Source organism: Arvicola amphibius, chromosome 5 (genome assembly GCF_903992535.2).
Source record: "Arvicola amphibius chromosome 5, mArvAmp1.2, whole genome shotgun sequence".
Lineage (NCBI taxonomy): Eukaryota > Metazoa > Chordata > Mammalia > Rodentia > Cricetidae > Arvicola > Arvicola amphibius.
The window spans coordinates 103,251,714-103,270,969 of NC_052051.1; the positions used below are offsets into that span (position 1 = coordinate 103,251,714).

Below are 19,256 nucleotides of genomic sequence, written 5' to 3' on the forward strand. Positions count from 1 at the left end.
TTGGCCCTCTTCCCACGTCCAGTTCCTGTGGACCCAAACATTTCCACAGAACCCAGGCCTTCTCTTCTTTCTCCAGGAGCCAGACTCCAACACTTTCTTTGGTATTCCTAGGACTCTTCTCCTGAACCACGCGGTTTCCTGTTTGTCCCTGGACATGCTGGAGGCCATGGGGCTTGCATCTCATATCTTGGTGGAATATCAGTTTAGAATCCTCTCCAACACAGAGAAGCTTCCGGAAGGCCACTCAGATTGCCCCGGTTGCTCCAGGCACACACTGTCTCCACTGCGAATGTATTTCAACAGATCTCCCCAGTCTAGCCTGTGAGCTTCTCCAGAGCCTAGAGCCCAGCAGAGGTTGGAAAATAGCTTCCTAGAGCCATGCATCTGTCTTATGGTTCATAAGCTCTGCGGGCTAAGGAGTACCCTCTGGTGTGGAAAGTCACTGCAATTGGCCATTTCTACATAAACTTCAAGCATCCTGAGGCACCCAAATGGGTTACCCAGGGATGGGTTGTGGTGTTCAGGGTGTTAAGAACATAGGCTGTCCTTAGTATGGATCCCTGTTGATGTCTGCAATCCTGTATTCCAGATGGGCAAGGCCCTGGTGATTCAGTGGAGTTTCCATGGGCTTTTACTGCCTGCTTCTTCCAGCTGGTCTCCAAACTTACATGGCTACAGACAGGCTCTCCCTTCTATAAGTTGAGTGGTACCTGAGCAGATCCAGCCTTAGACCCTCTCTGAGGTCCCCTGCACCCTGTTTCCCAAAAGCATGGGCAAGGAGTAAGAGAAGCCATTGTAGACCGTGTTCCAGCCTCCTCTCTGTGGATAAGATGGTGGGCTTGGAGGATATGCTTTGGAGTGTGTGGTTGTGAGAGGTCCCAAAACCCCATGAGGAGTCAGCAAGATGTGGAGGTGACCAGAAGGATTGAGACAAGAAGGGTTAATGATTGCTATCTGTCCCGGGAAGTCAACTCTCTTCCAGCCCTTGTTTCTCACTCCATAAATGGAGAGGCTGCTCAGTCGAGGCCATGGGCCTGCTGCCAGGTGTGGGTGGGACTCTCACACTAGAAGTGCTGGGTGACTCAGTGGCAGTATTGGAGCACCACTGCCTCTGTCTGTCTTCTAGAGTCCCAGCAGTCCCTGTTGCCTGCATTGACAAAGCCCTGGATCTTTAACCTTAGGCCAGGAGGGGCAGACTCTAGAATACAACGACAAGAGCCAACCTTTTGGATGCAGAAGAATGAGCATGCACACCTATACTTAACTGTGTATTGAAGAGGACTTGGAGCCTCCTACCTCTTCACAGTATCCTTGGCCCAAGTCTGCAGTCCTATTTTAGAGCCATATTTCTCTACTCTGATATTGCCCAGGCCAGTGAGAGAACCTGTCTCAACAGAACAAAGGTAGGGCTAGCAAAATGGCCCACTGGGGGAAAGGTACCTGCTGCCAAGCCTGATGACCTCAGATCAGTTCCCAGGATCCATAGGGTAAAACGAGAGGACCAACTCCTACTAGTCTGCGTCCGGGTTTTACACATGCACTATGACACACGCATGCACCAACACACACACACACACACACACACAAAGTCCAGTTCCCCTAGTCCACTAAGTAGACACACCTTTCCAACCAAACCCACTCTTCTCCAGATTTAAAAATATCTGGAATGCCACCCACATGCCTGCCATCCTTGTCTCCAAATGCATGCCTTTGCTGTGACAACCCATGTGCTTCCTATTATCTCATTATCACCACCTCCGGGGAACCCCCCTCCCCCCCCAGTCCTGCTCCTTTCCGGTAATTCACATACCTAACCCAGTGGAGCTTCGGGTGGTATACAATCTCAGTTTGTGCTTGGCTCACCGCACCTCGTCAGAGGTCCTCATCCTGCTAGCATCTCTTTTTCCTCACATACCAGACTCTAAAAATAACACGACAACAGCTACAGCTACCGCGAGGGGACATCCTACGTTTTCCTACTATGCTCCATCTGCAAAAAGCATTTTAGGGGACGGTTATCTTCCTCTTTGCAATCAGAGCATGTAGCTCGCAGAGTGGATACTTTGTGGGAAAGACAGGGGTCTAGAATGAAGATGTGAAGCTTGGGCCTATTGCGCCTAGCTCTTTACTCAGGCTCCTTGCTCCACATGGCTGAACAGCCCAAGAACATCACTTGTACAATGTTACTCCCTAACCCTCGGGTCTAAGAGTGCTCCTCGTTACCTAAACACCTCTGTTCAAAGCCCCTTGTGAAAATCAGTGTTCCCATACCTTACCTCAACCCTCAGAGCCACACATCTTACACCCTTGCTCACCTGGAGGCCCTCACCTACTTGGGTTCCGCTCATTTTCCCGCAGAGCAAGTTCAGCTTCATACTCCCATTTCTGGTTCACACAGTCTGTTCCCTCTTCCTGTTCTGCCCCTGTAATCCCCACCCATGCCCGTATTCTTGTCAAACTGTCTTGGTGAGTTGCATCGGGCACTTGAGAACACACTGGTATTTCACTCCTATGCTGAGGACTGCCTAGCCCAGCAAGCATGTCCTCTCTCTCATTGCCCCATCTTCCCTAGAAGTGAGAACACCCTCCTGTGTGCTCACACAGTGCAGGGGACAGGATGCAATAGGATGGTTCACCAGAGGGGGCCCAGTCCCCTCTCTCTGTCATTCCTATTCCCAGGCGCACAGGCAGGAGGCACTTTTAAATATCATCCAGAAGGCCATTTGCGATGATTAATACCCCATTTCCCCCGAAACCGTTGTTTGCTAAATTAGCTGGGGCCAGGGGGAATTTGTTGAGGAGCTTGAGTCTCAACTTCGATGCTTAAAACAAAACAAAACAAAACAAGACAAAACAGAAAAACCCACTTTAAAACCAAAATGTAGATCAAGCCGCATGCCTTCCCCAGCTGAAAACCTAGAGTCCATTTGCATTCAGCAGATTTGCAGTTAATTATATTTTCACACCTGTGGTGGGAGTTACAGATGTATTTATAATGTGTGTCTGCCCCACTGGAGTGCCTTGGGCCTCCCTGGGGACCCTTCCCCATAGAGTCACCTCCCCAGCCACAAAGACCTGACTTCACAGGTCTATCTGCCATAGCTGTATAAATTAACGGAGAGGCCTCAGCTTTCAAAACTCCTTTTCCAATGGGGAAAGAAAGGAGACAAAGATTCCGTTAAGTCAGAAAATTGGGGGTTTAAGAATAAAAGCCACAAGGTAGAGTGAGCCTTGCACAAATGGGTTTGTAGATGAGTCATTGAACTTAATTGGTAGGGAAGCCACACTTTGGTTGGACAGTATGGCTTAGTCATAGGTTTGCCATCTCTTGATCATTTCAAATCTTTCAGACTGCATGCATAGAGCATGATGGGCCTAGGCCTGGGTCTGTGATCCTACATTCGAGATAAACATTGCTGTGGTTTTTTTTCCTTCAACATTAGTCCAAAATGAAAATGGGACATGGGCTTTGAGGTTGGTTCATGGAAAAACATGATACAAACTGAGAAATTCCCATGGTAACAGGAGGTCAAAACAGGCCTGAGACAGGAGACTTGGTGGGGGAGGGGACTGTGGAATTGTTCTGTTCTCTCTCTCTTCTCCCTCCCTCCCTTCCTCCCTCCCTTCCCCCTCTCTCCTCTGTGTGTGTGTGTGTGTGAGAGAGAGAGAGAGAGAGAGAAAGAGAGAGAGAGAGAGAGAGAGAGAGAGAGAGAGAGAGAGAGAGTTGCGGTGGTGGTATGCATGTATGCTTGGGTTAACCTAACGTTTTGTTCCTCAGATGCTACCCATGTTGGTTTGCTTTGTTTTTTTAAATATTTATTTATTATGCATACAATATTCTGTCTGTGTGTATGCCTGAAGGGCAGAAGAGGGCACCAGACCCCATTACAGATGGTTGTGAGCCACCATGTGGTTGCTGGGAATTGAACTCAGGACCTTTGGAAGAGCAGGCAATGCTCTTAACCTCTGGGCCATCTCTCCAGCCCCTGGTTTGCTTTGTTTTTTAAACAATTTGGTTTTAGTTTAAATCTCAATTGGCCTTCTTTTATTTTTTTTTTTTAATTCTGTGTGCTTGATTGGGGGAAGGGCAGAGCGCAAATGTGTGGTGGTCTGAGAGTAGCTAGAAAGGATCTCTTCTTTCTTTCTACCATGTGGGTCATAGCGTGGCCAGCTTGGCAGCAGGTGCTGGTGCCCTTTTTCACTGAGCTGTCTTGCTGACGACATCCCCCCCCTTTCTGTTTTTGAGCGTTTCTTACTGGCCTTGAACTCACCGAAGGCAGTGAGCCTCAAGAACCTGTCTCCCTGTCCACCATTGCGACCACGTGTGTGCCACCTTGCTCAGCTTTCTCACGTGGATTCTGAAGATTGAATTTAGGTTGTCGCACTTGTGTGGCAAGCTATTTACAGACTGGGCTATTGCCCTTTTCCAGCTGCTTCTTCATATAAATGGGGTGGGGGACTGGGTGAGGGGCAGACCCATGGGTTGGGATAGATTGGTTCCTGGGCCTCTCCAGGCCTACATGGTTTGGTGTCCTGGACAAAAATGAAATTATCTTCCCTGGTTTGCCATGGTATCTCCTTCATGGGACTATCTCAGAGGAAGAAGATGGTACTGTCACAGTCCCCATGATTCAGGGAGTCCCAGTTCTGAAGCAAGTTTTGATGGACGAACAAAGCACACATGTACTCACACACAAATGTGCACAGAGAGGGGGGAGTGTACTGTCCAGCCCAGCTCCCAAGACTTGCTGTGGGGACTCAGAAGGTGCAGGCGATGCTAAAGTGTGAATGTTTTGTGCTCCAAAGTGTTGGCAAACAGCTCCTTTCGGTGGCTGCTGTGAGGCCTCAGCCACCAGTCACGTTCTACTGGCTATAGTCAACTCTGTTCAGGCCTGGCTCCTCTGGCAGCTCCAAACTAGAGGTCTGTGTGTGCGGAATCAGGACAAAGCCCTGTGATCTACAGACCCAGGATAGCTTCAGGCTGGTGGAACTGCCCTTCAGCCTTCTTCTGCTCTGCCACCCTCCCACCTGCCTAGCCTGAGGGCTTCCTCTGCAGAACCCGGAGGGGCTCTGTTCTGTCAGAAGCCCTTGGCCAGTGAGTCATTCATTGCTTCTAGAGACAGAAAAATGGGCACTTTTTATGGTGCATTTCCACAAAGCAGGGTCAGCCTGCAAGTCCATTCCATCAGAACACACTGTAAATGGCCTTTGGAGTGTAAGAGGATTGGATTGTTAGAAGAGCCCGGAAGTGGGAAATGCAGCATCTGGAGGTCAATAGTTATGGCCGTAGGTCTCTCTCAGCCATGTGCCTGGGCCAGAACCACTGCAGGAGCAGACAGCTGCCCTGCCTGGACTCATACCCCTCAGCTGGTCCCCCAAAGCCTCTGGGAACCCTTACAGACCACACGTGGTCTGCTTGCTTAGAAATAGAATAATGCTTGGAGGAGAAATGAGGAACGTAATAGGATTTCAAAAGCCACAGGACCCGATGGGGCTACAGATGGTGGAGGGGCTGGGAGGAGGGAATGGGGCCTGGGTTTATGGTGGGGAACGTGGCCTCAGGGAGGGCCTGGGATCTGCATCACAGGCATTGTGTCCAACCTCATTAGCTGGCCCAGCGGGACTCCACCGCCACACTGGTGTGTCTGCCGTGAGGAAAAGGATGCTCTGAAGATGCCATTGTGGACTGGGGGCAGCAAGAGGCTATCAGAGCACAGCTCGCTGGCTCGGCCGGCACCTGCCTGGGGTGGCATGGGGGCAAGGGAAACCTAATGACTGGCGAGGGTGGGGCTCGCACCCGCCACAATCCTCCCCTTCCTTCCCTTACCCTGTATAGTTCTAGCAGAGATAGACGAGTCAGGGACACAAAAATGAGTGTGGGGGGGGGCGCAGAGTCCACAAAAGAAGATTGGGGAGCTGATAGGACAGGAATGTTTGGCTCCAGGCACTTCTGGGAGACCTGGGGAAGGAGAGGTTTCCACTTTCGGAAGGCTTCCTTGGGGGTGTGTCAACAACCGTGTTCCTTTCCACCATAGCTCAGGGCTCCTTCCCTCCTTGGTCTGCCTCAGGCCCTGCAGCTGGGGTAAGAGTGGGGGTGGGGTTAAAAAGCTCTCTCCTCCTGCCTTGCTCACCTGAACTCCTTGCGTGTTCCTCTGGATGCCCTCAGGCTACCATCTCAGTCTCCCTCCCCTGGCCTGGGGAAAATACAGCCTGCTTAGCTGGAAGAGACTTGGCCTGTCCTTTTAATGTGGGTTTAACCTATTCCAGCCAAAGGTCAGGCGACTGCTGATTTAATCTGGTCATGTCTTTAAGCAATTAGGCCTGATTCTGCCACAGCGGTTTCTGCTTTTTGTGTCTCTTTGCCTGTGAGCTTTCTCTAGAGCTAAGCGCCGAGGACAGTGGGGGCACACCCTGGAAGACTGGAACCTTACTCCTGGTCCTGCTGGAGGCCTTCCAAAGGCCAGACCTGTCAGCTTTAGTCTGGGCATCTGGGAACAGTGACCTGTTAGCCCAAGGCTCTGATGGACCCAGCCTTTGCGTTGGTTCTCATGGCTGGATGAGAAGAGGGGAAGAACCCTGCTCCTGTTCCTGTCAGTCTGACTAAGCAATTCATCTGCACCGGAGCTCCGCACGGAAGAAGGCGCCGTTACACTTACAGTTCTCTCGACACCTGCCCATTCCCTGAACTGCATGTGACCATGGGATGCATCTAGAAGCACAAGAAGTGGAATGGGAAATGGAACCTTGGGGTGCCTGAGCTAGCAGTCGCTTCTGTGTGCTGGGGTGTGGGGAGAAGCTCTCCTTCAGCCAAAGTCTCTTTACTGACCCGGAAGGCAGGTGGGTGGAGATCACAGAGGCTCATGCATGTCCCAGGTTCTAAGTCTTTGGAATATTGAGTGAGCACTATTCCACTTTGGAATAGTGGGAGGAGAACTGCAAGGATTGCGATGCAGCTGCAGCCTGGGTAGGGCTGGGTGGGGCCCAGCAGCACCGTCTGCTCCTGGGGTGCTTCCTTTCCTGCCCTCCCTGCTCCAGCACACATACATCCCCCAAGGCCCTTCTCCCAGCTCCTGTTTCCTTCTCTCAGCTCCTGTTTCCTTCTCTCACAGTTTTTTTTTTAAAAAAAAGTTGTGATGTGTGTGTTCATGAGTCTGTGTGTGTGTTTGCATACATGCCCGTGTGTGTGTGTGTGTGTGTGTGTGTGTGTGTGTGTGTATGGGGGCTGATAATGGTTGCCTTCCTCCATACTTTATTGTGATAAGACCTCAGGCCTCTCACCGACTATGAGCTTACCTATTGACTGGACTGGCTGGCCGAGAAGCCCCAGGAGCCTCCTCTCTCTGCACGCCTTGCCTTTAGGACTCAGTGACAGGATCACAGGCCCCTCACATGCTCAGCTCTCTACCCTTTCCCGAAGGAGCCCTCTCATCTGCCCGACCCATTTCTTTTCACCCTTCCTTCTTACTCACTCGGCTCCTCCCCTGCCACCCCACCCTCTCTTCGTTCCACACCTCTCCTCTTCTTTATTCCTTTAATCATTCCCACCTTTCTCTCCTTCCTTTCCCTCCTTTCCCCACAAGAAATATTTAATGGATATTAAATTATTTTAAACCAACTTTCTTTTTTTAAAAAAAAATAGCTTGGTGATAGTGCTGACTCAGGACCATCTCCCTGTTTAATATTGAATATGCAATTAATAGATAGATGTTTAGGTTTGGCTCTTCTCTCCCCCCCCCCACTTCCACCGCAGCAAGAATAAAAGAGCTGATTAATCTGGCTTGGGGCAAGTGTCAGAGCAGGAGATATATGGCAGAAAAGGATGAGGTTAGCAGCTTGGAGTTGGAGAGCAATTGCCTCCCAGGCAAGGGATGGGTGAAGAGCATTAGAACAGGCGCTCAGCTGGGCTGGGACTGAGGGGATGTCCCACACCCATGCTGGCTCTGGAGAACCTGCTGGGGCCAGGCCTGCCTGACCACTCTGAGGCTTCTCTAGGTGCAGCCTGCCTTGTTTGGGCCACCGGGTTTCTTCCCTAGCTCTGGGGATCCCTTCCCTTCAAGTCTAGAAGTCACAGTTCTCACGCTGTCTCCTCCGAGTTCTCTTTCTGTCCCTCTCTGCATTTACTGCAGGCACGGAGAGTCCAAGCAGACTGCCTGCGCTTGAGAGCTACCCTCTGTCGTGTGGTTCCCGGAGTACCGTTCAGTGAGGCACTGCATGTCTGGGTAACTTGCACCCAGCTCTCACTGGGTCTGCCTTCTAGAGACCATTTCTAAGAGAGACCCTGATTTCTGCCATGGGTCTCTTCAGCCCTGGATGAGGCTGAGCCAGGACGTGATCCTGCCTCCATCATGGAAGGAGCCAGGGTGGGAAGCAGAAGCCACGTGGGTTTGCTCCCTTCGGCCCTTTACACCCGAGTATATGCTTCAATTATCAGGGTCCGTGTGTTGCTCAGTGAGCCATGGGGGAGATGTGTTTATGCCCTAAGACATGAGGCCCCTTTGGTAGGCCCCAGGGTCTGCTTGAGCTCTGCTCTAGGACCTGAAGCTCAGGTCAACAGGAGCCTGAGCCAGGTAAGCAGCTTGAAACAGAGGGCTCATGGGAGTCTTCTGGGACCAGTGCCACCTTTAGTCACAGCAGATTCCTTCAGGACAGCTGAATCTGAGTTTCAAGTGTCTTTGGTCTATTTTGTTTTCTTATACATTTTTAGGAGAGAAGGAAGATGAAGAGAAACCCCTTAGTGGCTGGCCAAGCTAGTGAGTAGTGAAAGCCAGGGGCAGAAGTCCCTGAGTCTAGAGAGGGAGCAGCCAGCGTGCACCCGGGGGTGGGGGGGTCACATTCTACCTCAGTGGGAGGCTTGGCAGGAGGCAGAAGGTAGCTGGGATTAACTGATGCCCCGTTTCATTCCCACACCCTCCCTCTTGCCTAACGGACCCTGTAGGAAGACTTCTCTAACCCCTATGTGCTCGCTAGTTTTATGTCAACTTGACACAGGCTAGAGTCATTTAAGAGACAAAAACCTTGATTGAGAAAATGCCTCCATAAAATCAGGCTGCAGGCAAAGACCATGGAGCATTTTTGTGATTAGCGATGATGAGGAGGGCTGCTCCTGGGCGGGTAATCCTGGGTGCTTTAAGAAAGCAGGCTGAGTAAGCGTTGGAGAGCGAGCCAGTTTGCAGCCCTCCATGGCATCTGCATCAGCTCCTGCCTCCAGGTTCCTGCCCTGTTGGAGTTCCTGCCCTGACTTCCTTCAATGACGGACTGTGCAGGTGTAAGCCCTTTCCTCCCCAACTTGCTGTGGAGCACGGTGTTTCCTCACAGTAGTAACCGGAGCTAGGATGCTCCCCCTGGCAGCTCTTGCTCTGGGAGAGACCCTTCCCTGGTAGAAGAGCGGCCAAGATCTCTCACTGCTGGCCAAGGCAGGAAGCAAGTGCCCTTTCCCCTTTCGCTATCCCCTAGGGTTTCCTGCTCATGAATGGCTCCTCAGTTCACCACCTGCTGCTGAGCCTGTGCGTGTTTAGGTGGGGACCTGCCATTGGTGGGTTGGACAGTGTCCCCTTAGGGGGGGGGGGTCCTGGGTCTGACTGTGGACTGAATTTGTCCACATTCCTGAGGGCACTGTTAGGTGCTGAGGTCAGGCAAGTGAAAGTAAGTGTGGAGTTGGAGGCTGGATGAAGACAGACTCCACGAGATGCAGAAAGAACGGCACCCTCCTTTTCAAGGCTGCCAGTCTAGAGCTTAGCAGAGGCTGTGGCTCCCTTCTCTCTCTTGGGCTGATATGTCTCCTCTTTCTCAGTACCATGGGAAAGACTGTTGGCTATGGACAGAGTCCAAGCCTGGGTGGCAGAGGACTGACCTTTGATGCTTGAGGTGTTCTTTATCCTTTTCTTTTACTTTCTTTCCACACTATAGCGTGGTTGAATCCTACCTAGAGGATACCTAGAGATTAGACTGTGCCCAGGTGGGCACAGGTCACCCTGCAGCTGAGGTGGGAAACATTATTGCTACAAAGGCACTGAATTTTCGGGAGAATTGTTGCCTGGTAACAGAGCTGTCCCTGAATGGCACATGTCTTGTCTTCACAGGGCTGAGCTTCTGGGGTAGTCTATCTATCTAATCTATCTATCTAATCTATCTATCTATCTATCTATCTATCTATCTATCTATCTCTCTATCATCTATCTATCTATCTATCTATCTATCTATCTATCTATCTATCTATCTATCTATCTATCATCTATCTCATGTGTGTGCACACATATGTGTTCATGGGGTGAACATTTGTGGGTAAAGCTATATCCTTTTCCCCGTCCCCTTCCAGACATCTGTCTGCTTGGATCCACATGTTTGCCTTGTGCGGCCTGCACCCCCACCCCAGCCCTTCTCAGGTGTGTTCCTTCACAGCCTTGATTCCTCCTAGAACAAGATTGCAAGCATTGTGTCTCTCACAGGGCAGTGTTCAAATCCCATCACAGAGAGTTTTCCTTGACAGCACTCAGGCAGGCACACTTTTTTTTTTTCCCTAACTAAGAGAATGGGAAAGGATAGCTCTTACGTGGTTCCTTGTTTCACTAGACAAGTATTAAACCATTCCCTCCCGCCAGCAGGCCCGGTCTCCGAGCCCCTCCCTGTTGTCTTTCCACAAACAACAAAGGCCTGCCCCTAGCCTTCAGACCTGAGGGGAAAGCAGCAGGAAGAGGAAGAGGTAGGGAGTCGCTGCAGCCGGACAGGGTGGGGAGAAAAAAAGGAGGAGAGGGGGAGGGGTCAGAGACAAGTGGGCCCTCACGTGAAGGGGGCTGGCGCAGGCAGCTACTACCTCCTCGACTCTCGCTGTCCGCAGGCTTCACCTGGATCGGCCGGTTCATCTGCAACAGAGTAGAGGAACAGCATTACAGGGAGCCTGGGACCAAAGTGCTCAAGTGCACAGATGCCGGTGTGCAAGACACGCCCACATTGAGAACCCAAACACCTAGAGACAAGCAGGTACAGTCTCCAAAAGTGCCACCTGTCTTTGTCCACCAACTCATCCTCCAAAGCTGGAGAAGCTATATGGCTCCTGCCTCTTTGAGTAGCTCTCAATAGCCTGATACCAGAATCTAAGGGTAATAGCATGCCTGCTTCTCCTCTCTTTACCCAGAAGGCCCTCCTGTACCCGAGGCACACCTGTGGTCCAACCTTAGTACAACTGGCTTTGCTGAGCTGGTTCCTGCAGGTGTCTGACTTCAGGCCCTGCCATCTCTAAGCCTGGTCTGTGAGGCAGAGGTGGCAGGGGGCTTGGTTCCCACATCTGTGTCTGGGGTTCCTGAAGGCAGTCCGCCGAGGGTGGAGCAGACACCACTAGTTTTCTTGTTCTTGTGTACCGCTATGGTTTCAGGGCACTGGGGCACGGACTGCCTGAAACTGGTGCAATACTACATTTGGCCACTAGAGGTCTCTAAACACCAAGCATCTTGGCTTGATCAAACCGCAGGTTAAACGCCAGCTTCAAGGTACTAGAGAGGTCTCTCCAGCCTTGCGTTCCCGACGTATTCCAGACAATAAAAATTATGGAAGCCACACAATGAGTTCTTTGTGTCTTCACCGTGTTTCTCCTGTATGCCCCACCATGATTCCTTTTTTTGTAGTTGGGTTTTTCTCACAAGAACAAGCCCCAAGAGGCAAGGAGAGCCGCGAAAGCACCCCCATTTTAAAGACAGAGAAGCCGAGGCCAAGAGGCAGTCACGTGCTTCTCCAGGCCGCCTTGAGGCAGGATCTGCAAAGACTATTTCTGCCCTTGCTTTCACAGCGCCTTAAGACCTTGCTGCCAGTTCCCCTCCCTTCCAGGGCTTGGACCAGCAGTCACAAGCTGCCTCCTGCCTCCCAGTCTAGGATCTGAAGTGAGTTTTGGCTGCGTCGAGACAACTGGGGGTTGCAGGAAGGATGTTTGTGACTCAGCAAGGTGAAGCTGAGGCCAGGGGAAGGGCAGAGCCACACAAAGAAGGACAGAGGCAGCATACAGGATTCAGAGTGAGGGCAGACAGGGAAGGAGAAGTCGCAGGAGCCAAGGCCAGCAAAATGGGCCTCTGGGGGCCGGGCAGTTCTGCTTTGCCGCCAGGTCGTGATGGACAGCCCTGAAAGGGGGTGAATGAAAAAGCCCCAGCCCTCCAGGAGGAGTGTCATAGCACAGCAAACCACCAGTGTGTGGAAGCATGACAGGGTGCTTTTGGATCCCCAGCAAGACAATCCGTTCCAAAGTCTGAAGGGAAGGAAATGTCTAGAAGGCCAGTCAGGAATCTCACTATAGAAGAGGGGATCCAGGGGAGAGTTTGGTCACTCCTGGCTTGCTGTTTGGAGTGCAGCATCTCAGTGAGGATTGAACCTCAGGCTGTTGGCTTGCTAGCCAGAGCTCTAACACTGAGCTCCAGCCCCAGCTGTCTCTTTTCACGACACCTGGGATACTACCCCCTCCCCATCTGGGGGCTTAGCAGAGTTGGGCCCAGGCACCCAGTTACGACCATGTTTTCTCTCACACCTGTCTCTCTCCAGACTTTGTGCTTTCAAAGTAGACAGTTCTCTGAGGTCAGGAATATTATCTCTATCTTGCTAGGAGGAACCAGGAGATGCAGAAGCAACAGTACCAGGGACACAATGACTAGCTTTCTGTTAGGGACCCTGCCCACTTGGGCAGGAAGGGCCAGACAGTCAGTGGAGAATACAGAACGTCCAGGTAGCGAAGGTGGTTCGGTAGATTCTTTGGGCCGCCCAGTTGTATATAATCCTTTTGGTGTAGAAGCTTCTCCCACTGTCCCCTGCATTCTCCCTCCCCACATTTCCACGTCGCCCCTCCCTCACGTCCATTCCTTGAGCCTGCAGTGTCCTGCGCCAACATTCTGTCATTCTCTAGGGCTAACAGGGTCCCCACTGTGGGCCAATTCAAACGATGAAGCTGGAGCCCGCAGTGTGACTGTATCTGGCAAAACAAAGAGCATCAAGGAGGTGACTACAGTTACATTAAGTAATAACTGCAGGTCCCACATGGCTGCTGTCCTTATGAGACAAAGAGGAAACACGAGGACCTATGCACATGGAAAAAGGCCGTTTGAGGACACAGCAAGGTGACTCTCTTCAAGGAAGAACGACTTCGCTCAAAACCAAACCCACTCACACCTTCCATCCCTCAGGGCAGTGAGAAATACATTCTGGTAATTTAAACCACACAAGTAGCCTGTACCCAGAAGCCCCAGCAAATCTGGTCCATGAGGTCTGACTGAGGGAAGGATCTTACAGGGAATCCACCCTTTTCCAGATAAAATGCACACTTGAGGGTGGAAAGCCACTTACGAGAGGCGGGGGGCTTAGGCTACATGCATTAGATTGCTGGATTATGATACCCACTAGGATATATGGGAATAGAGTCACTGCAGTCAAGGAAGCAGAGCTTCAAAGAGATGAAGACATCAGCCCAGAGTTTCATAGATGGTAAATGGAAGCCTTAGCGTGAGCCCAGGGTTCTAGAAAGCTGCCTCTGGGGTTGGAAGATGCTGGGAGCCAGGTGAGATAGGTTCAGGGGTTAGGTCTAAGGAGACCCTAACCAAGATGAAGAGCTGAGGGGAAGAGCACTGGTGGGCGGGGAGGGGTGTCAGTCTGTCTGAGGCAGGCAGAGGTGTGAACAAGACCTTGTGTGTGAGCAGCGCCCTTATCCTTAGCAACAGTGGGGGGAAGATGGCTCTGCCTCTGGGAGGAGGTTCTGTGTTCTAGGCTGGCATTCTTCAGAAGAGCCCTATAGGCTGCCAGGGACTGGGATAGAAATCTTTCAGACATGATACGTCCTAATTTCCGTGACAAACACGGAAGGTGTTGAAATTTTCTTCATGTACATGAATCCATCCACTCTAGAAACCCTGCCCTCTGCAGCCACTCCCTGGCCCTGTCCTCGGCACCTGACCACTCAGAATGTTCAGTTTACACTCCTGAGTTAGGCCTGGCATATCCCCTTCAAAGACTCTTCATCCCATGCCAGGCCTGGACAATACACGTAGACCTCCTCAAAAGTTTACTGGGGGTTCATTCACTGCTCATTGCCCCCTACGCTTCTCCCCAGCTTCACTGAGGGCTTCCTGGTGGGAATCTAGGTTCTCACTGTCCTGCCACTTAAACCTCAGCCACAGGCTGGGCACCCATGACTTCTCCACAAAGACCATCGGAGCAGAACTGACTTGCCTCCCACTGAGCTGAGATTCCTAGAGCCACTTTGTTTTTCCCATTGTAATTGAGGGTGGCCAGTGTCCCAGCAGCCTTTTCAGGGCTTGCCTCAAATGATGGCCAGGTAGCATGCAGGCTTATTTTACATCAGAAGTCAAATACTGACTGTGGGGTGGAGGGTTCCCAGCCACAGCAAGCTCTCCACAGGAGGCTGGGGCAGGAAGACCGCCCTCCCCTGCTCCTTGTCCTAGATAGGTCCAGCCTTATCAAGTCTTGGTTCTACCTTAAGGAAGGAAGTGTGGGCAGAGCAAGCTGGCCTGGGTAGAGGGTACCAAGTCAGGCTGCAGAGATGGTGAGAGATGACAAAGCCAAGTATGACAGAGGGTGAGGAGCCAGGAGGACACCAAAGGAAGGGGAGAGAGACTGTGTGTGTGTGTGTGTGTGTGTGTGTGTGTGTGTGTGTGTGAGAGAGAGAGAGAGAGAGAGAGAGAGAGAGAGAGAGAGAGAGAGGGATTGTCGAGTGCGAGATGATCAAAGGGAGACCTGAAGAGGCAATGGCTACCTTGCTCTCTCCCTGCAGCTAACATTGTTCCTCAGGACCCCATTGGTCCTCACTTTTTCCTTTCTCACAGTTTGCCTGTCATCCGTCAACACCCTTCCACCAGTGTGAGCTCCCTGAGAAAGACCCTGTGTGTCACTTTCCTAGGGTGTGTTCTTCATTCTGGATCCTGTTCTCTGGGTTTGGGTGGGCTGACAGCCCAGCCAGGGGTGACCTTCCCTGGACCAGGATCAGCTCCCTAAGGAGCCAGATGTTCCTGTGCCAGCCTCTGTGGAGACTACTTGGGAAGTGTGGTCTTCTTGCAGTTAGAGTCCCCTCAGAAGGAGAAAGCTGATTTGACTTGAGTGTGGTAGTTTCCTGAGCTCTGCACAGGTGGCTGCGGTCAGAAGGGAGCTGACCCCTTTCTGTCCTTGCCACACACACCCAGGACCAACCCTGTCAACGTCTGCTTCTGCTTTGTGGAGAGATGTGTCCAGAGTGAGCCAGTCTCACCTGATCAGGATTTAGAGCCAGCTTTGCTCCTTGGCATGGCAGAGGGTAGACAGGCAGGTGGCTCCTTCCTAGTCCCTTCCCTCTAACTGTGTCTCCCTGTCCCCTGCCCCTCCCTCTGCCACTCTTTGCATCAACACATAACCATGCATTAAACAAGACATTCCATTAATTTCTTCATCATCATAATGTACGCTGGGACATACCCTTTAAATATTCATTCAGCTATGAAAACTGGGCATTAAAATTTTAATAATGTCAGGCTCATTTGAACCCCGGCTCCCTTGGGGACGATTACGATACAATTAGAATAAATACAATGATTGAGCTGGTCAAAAGGCTTCACCTGTCCGGCATGGCTCTCTGGCTAGGTAGAGACCTGTGGCTGATGGGCAGACAGACTGACAGCAGACTGACAGACGGGCCGGCTCTCCCTGACTCCCATCTCCCTCTGCACCCGTGGCCTCTCGTTTCTCTGCTCTGTGCTGCCGCATCAGCTCCTCACAGTTGCCTCTGCAGCTTTATTCCTGAGAGCCAGGGGCGCAGGGCCACTATCCATCTTCAGGAAGATGGCTCTGATAACACCCCAGTTCGGTTCCCTCCTGGCGCCTGCCCGGCTGTTCACCGGATTCATGTGAGAGCCTGGTTTTATTTGTACGAACTTCCTCCTCTCCCCAACCTTTAAAGGGTTCCTCGAACTGCAATGAACACGATCTCTAGAACAGGGCCCAGCCTGGGCATCCCATGGTCCCTGAACAATCAACTGTGCCCCATCATGGAGAGGGAGAGATGTGTACCTTCTGCAGCCCTGTGCTCCCTGAAGGCTTATATGGATATCTGGGGATGAGGCCTGAGCCTTCTCCTGCATCCCTCATTGCCCCACAGCTCTCAAAATCCAATTCGGGAGGTGACCTAGGATTGTCCTCTTGTGTCCCCATCCAGCTTCTATTTTCCCTGATGACAGGAAAATAATTTCTCATTAGGTCATGGGCCCTTCTGAGAAGCTGGTACCAGCCAGACCTAGCCTCTCTACTGAGCCTTCCTGGCTCACGTGTACACATGCATGATTAGTAGTAACTGTTGCTTAGGGAACTCCTTTTGGCTTGGGGGTCGGGATGAAAGAAGGTAAAAGAATACAGAAAGGTAGCGCCCATTATAGGCAGGCACGATCAGTGTCTCCTGCATTCCTGTGTCTGTGGGCAGAATAGCCCTGTGGTGTAGGAAAAAGCATCGTTGGCCTGATTTCAAAGGGCTGGCCCTCTGTGTTTCATTCCGGGTTCCCCCGTCCCACTGGCAGTCTGGAGCCCCCCTCCCCCCCCCCCCCAGGTGCTCCCTGGTTTGCAGGCGGAGACTACCAGGGCAGGGACAAGGGATCTTTAGTGGGTGGGGTAGCTGTCTCCAGGACATGGGCCAGTACTGGTATAAAGGGCACAGACTTCTGGACATGACCAGGCAGGTCACAGCACAGCCAGCCTGGGTTGTCAGAAGATGAGTGTGTTCCATCCTGATCCCTATAGCTTGCCCACTGCTGGCTGGCGCAGATAACATCCAGGATACAGATGCATGGGGATCAGTGCATGGCAGGAGACAGCCTTTGCATGAGCAAAGATCCCAAACTATACCATATCCCAGAAAATCACTTAAAAAACACAAGTTCAAAGCTAACCTTGAGAATTCCAAGGTAGGGAGCTCTAAATTCTAAGCTTTGTGTGGCCTTCTGAGAGCAGAAATTGCCAGCACAAAGGTGTTTTCTTTAAAAGATGCACTTCAACCCCTGTCTCCCGCCTCCTCACACATTCTTTGGGAGGCAGGATTACACCATGTAGTCACCTAGCTTCGAATTACAATACTCCTGCCTTCATCTCTCCCGTGCCACCATGCTTGTCAACTGACTGCAGGAACTTGTTGAGAAGAGAGACTAAGGATGGGCAGCCGCTGGCAAGCAAGTCTGGAGCTGAGGATCCCTTTATGGTCAGAGAACGGAACTCCCCCATAAATTCTCTGGGAACAAAGGTGTGTGGCTTGCCACACTGCCTTCCCTGAACTTTACCTTCACACAAATAATGTAATTAACATATTAATAACCAAAGTATCTGTCTCAAACTGCCAAGAGGTCAAGATCTCATGTGGTACTGGGTTCGACTCCAGGCTGTCTGTCATGGGCTCTGGCACAGTTGAAGGAAACACTGAGCCCTCGCCTGGGGGTTTCCATTGCCCTGGTGAGGAAGGTTCTCAGGGGAAATATGGAGGCTGTGTGCCTCACTTGTAGTTTGGTTAAAAAAAATATACTGCTTTAAAGTTGCTTCTCCTTAATAAATTGCATATGGTTCACATCCATAAGAGAAGGGCTAGAGCTTCAAGGAACATGTCTTTCACCGTCAGCAAGGGCCTGACTTGTGGACATCCCCAGTGGCAATCCGTAGCACCCAAGCCATGAATTGTCCAGCAGCTGGCCGCCGGTCAGAGATGACCGACTTCCAGGGCTTCCTGGGGTAGAGATGCTGTTGATCTCTTTCTGTGTGTTGGCCTCCTATCCCTTCTGTGGTCTCTTGGCTCTCCCCTCTTGGTCCGGCAATATATATGCTGCTTTTCAAGTCTGCTCCTACCCTATTCTTTCTCCATTTGTGGCATTGAGGGAATGTTCTGGTCCCAGACTACTTGATGGTTTCTTTACTGCCTATCCTCCACACGGTCAGGGAAGGCCCTGATGCACATCCAGGACCCAGTCACGGCCACAGAACAATGGGTATTTAGTCCATACTGAGGACTTGGAGATAGGCTCAGTCACTAAAGTACTTGTGGTACAAGCATGAGGGCCCCAGGGCCTATGTGAAAAACTGGACATGGTAGCATGTGCTTATAATCAATCTCAGTGATGGGGAAGTAGATCCAGGCAGATTTCTGGGGCGCCTTGGTCGGTCAGCCTAACCGAATTGATGAGTTCCAGGCCAGTGAGAGACCCTGCCTCAAAAACCTAAGCCATGTTCGCTTCCGCATCACATACACTAAGCCTGGGGAAAGGCACAGAATATTACCCTGGCCCCTGATAAATGGTCACACAGCGGATCCCTGAAGCAGTCCACTTCTTGGAAGTATAAGGGGAACTTGTTGAGAAGAAAGGTTCCAATGGGAGGAGGGGAAAGGGGGTTGTGGAGAGAGACAAATGAAGTCCATCATGTACTATTTAAACTGTCCAGGCCAAAACCAAACTAGACAGCGTCTTGTGGAATGACACCTGAAGTTGACCTTGCTCCACACACAATGGGCATGTGCACTCACAAGGGAAACACACATGCATGCACACACGCGCAATTTAACACGATCATCAAATGGATGACCAAAGCTTCTCAAGTGACATCATCGCCCTAGTCCCGAGTCTGGCAGAAGTGCCCCGGAGCTGGAAGTGGGTCATCCGCCTCAGACTTGTTTCTAGACCAAAGAGAAGGACCTTTTAATCCTCTGCCCTCCAGCTGAGTGAACGGCAGTGTTGTACCTTTGGATTAGGAAGGGTTTATTGAAGCAGAGATCGCCCTTTAGAGAGACAGCCAGCAGTTCGGACCAGACAGAAGAACAGGGTTATTGTTAAAATATGCAAATCTAGAGCCCATTGAAATGCAAGCCCTCCAGACAAGATTTTTTTTTTTATTTTAATAAAATCTTGCTTTCTCGTCATTGCTCCCTGATCCAAGGAGGCCATCTGATGCTTGTGTTGGGTCAAGATGCATCAGCCTTCAACTTTTCAATCTTTCAAACCCCTTTTAGTGCCCTCTCCGATTGACCTGCCAACTAAAGCCTTCAACACATTCCTTGGGCAAAGTGCTTGAGGTGGCCTCCAGGTCCCTCCCAGACCCCTCCTCTATCCTGCACCCCTCTTACTCTGTCACACAGGAAATCCTAAGTCTTTGCCTCCACCTCTTGCAAGACTTCCATGATTGAGCCCACTTGATTACACCCGCGACTTTGTGTGTGCTGTGTAATACACGTGTGTGGGCAGGTGTGCATGCCATGTAATGGCCAGAGGCCAATACAGGAA

At 51.3% G+C, this 19,256-nt stretch overlaps 1 protein-coding gene across 28 annotated transcripts in view; it reads right to left on the bottom strand.

Annotated features, from left to right (window-relative positions):
* Window positions 1–19,256, bottom strand: part of Celf4 (CUGBP Elav-like family member 4) — a 278,383-nt gene that overhangs the window by 49,043 nt on the left and 210,084 nt on the right. For 13 of the 28 annotated variants that reach the window (XM_038329930.1, XM_038329928.1, XM_038329917.1 and 10 more), the window contains exon 3: window positions 10,781–10,859. In XM_038329930.1, coding sequence (XP_038185858.1) covers window positions 10,781–10,859 — 79 coding nt within the window. The remainder of the gene's footprint in view (window positions 1–10,780; window positions 10,860–19,256) is intronic. The other 15 variants (XM_038329942.1, XM_038329941.1, XM_038329918.1 and 12 more) reach the window with 2 other exon arrangements.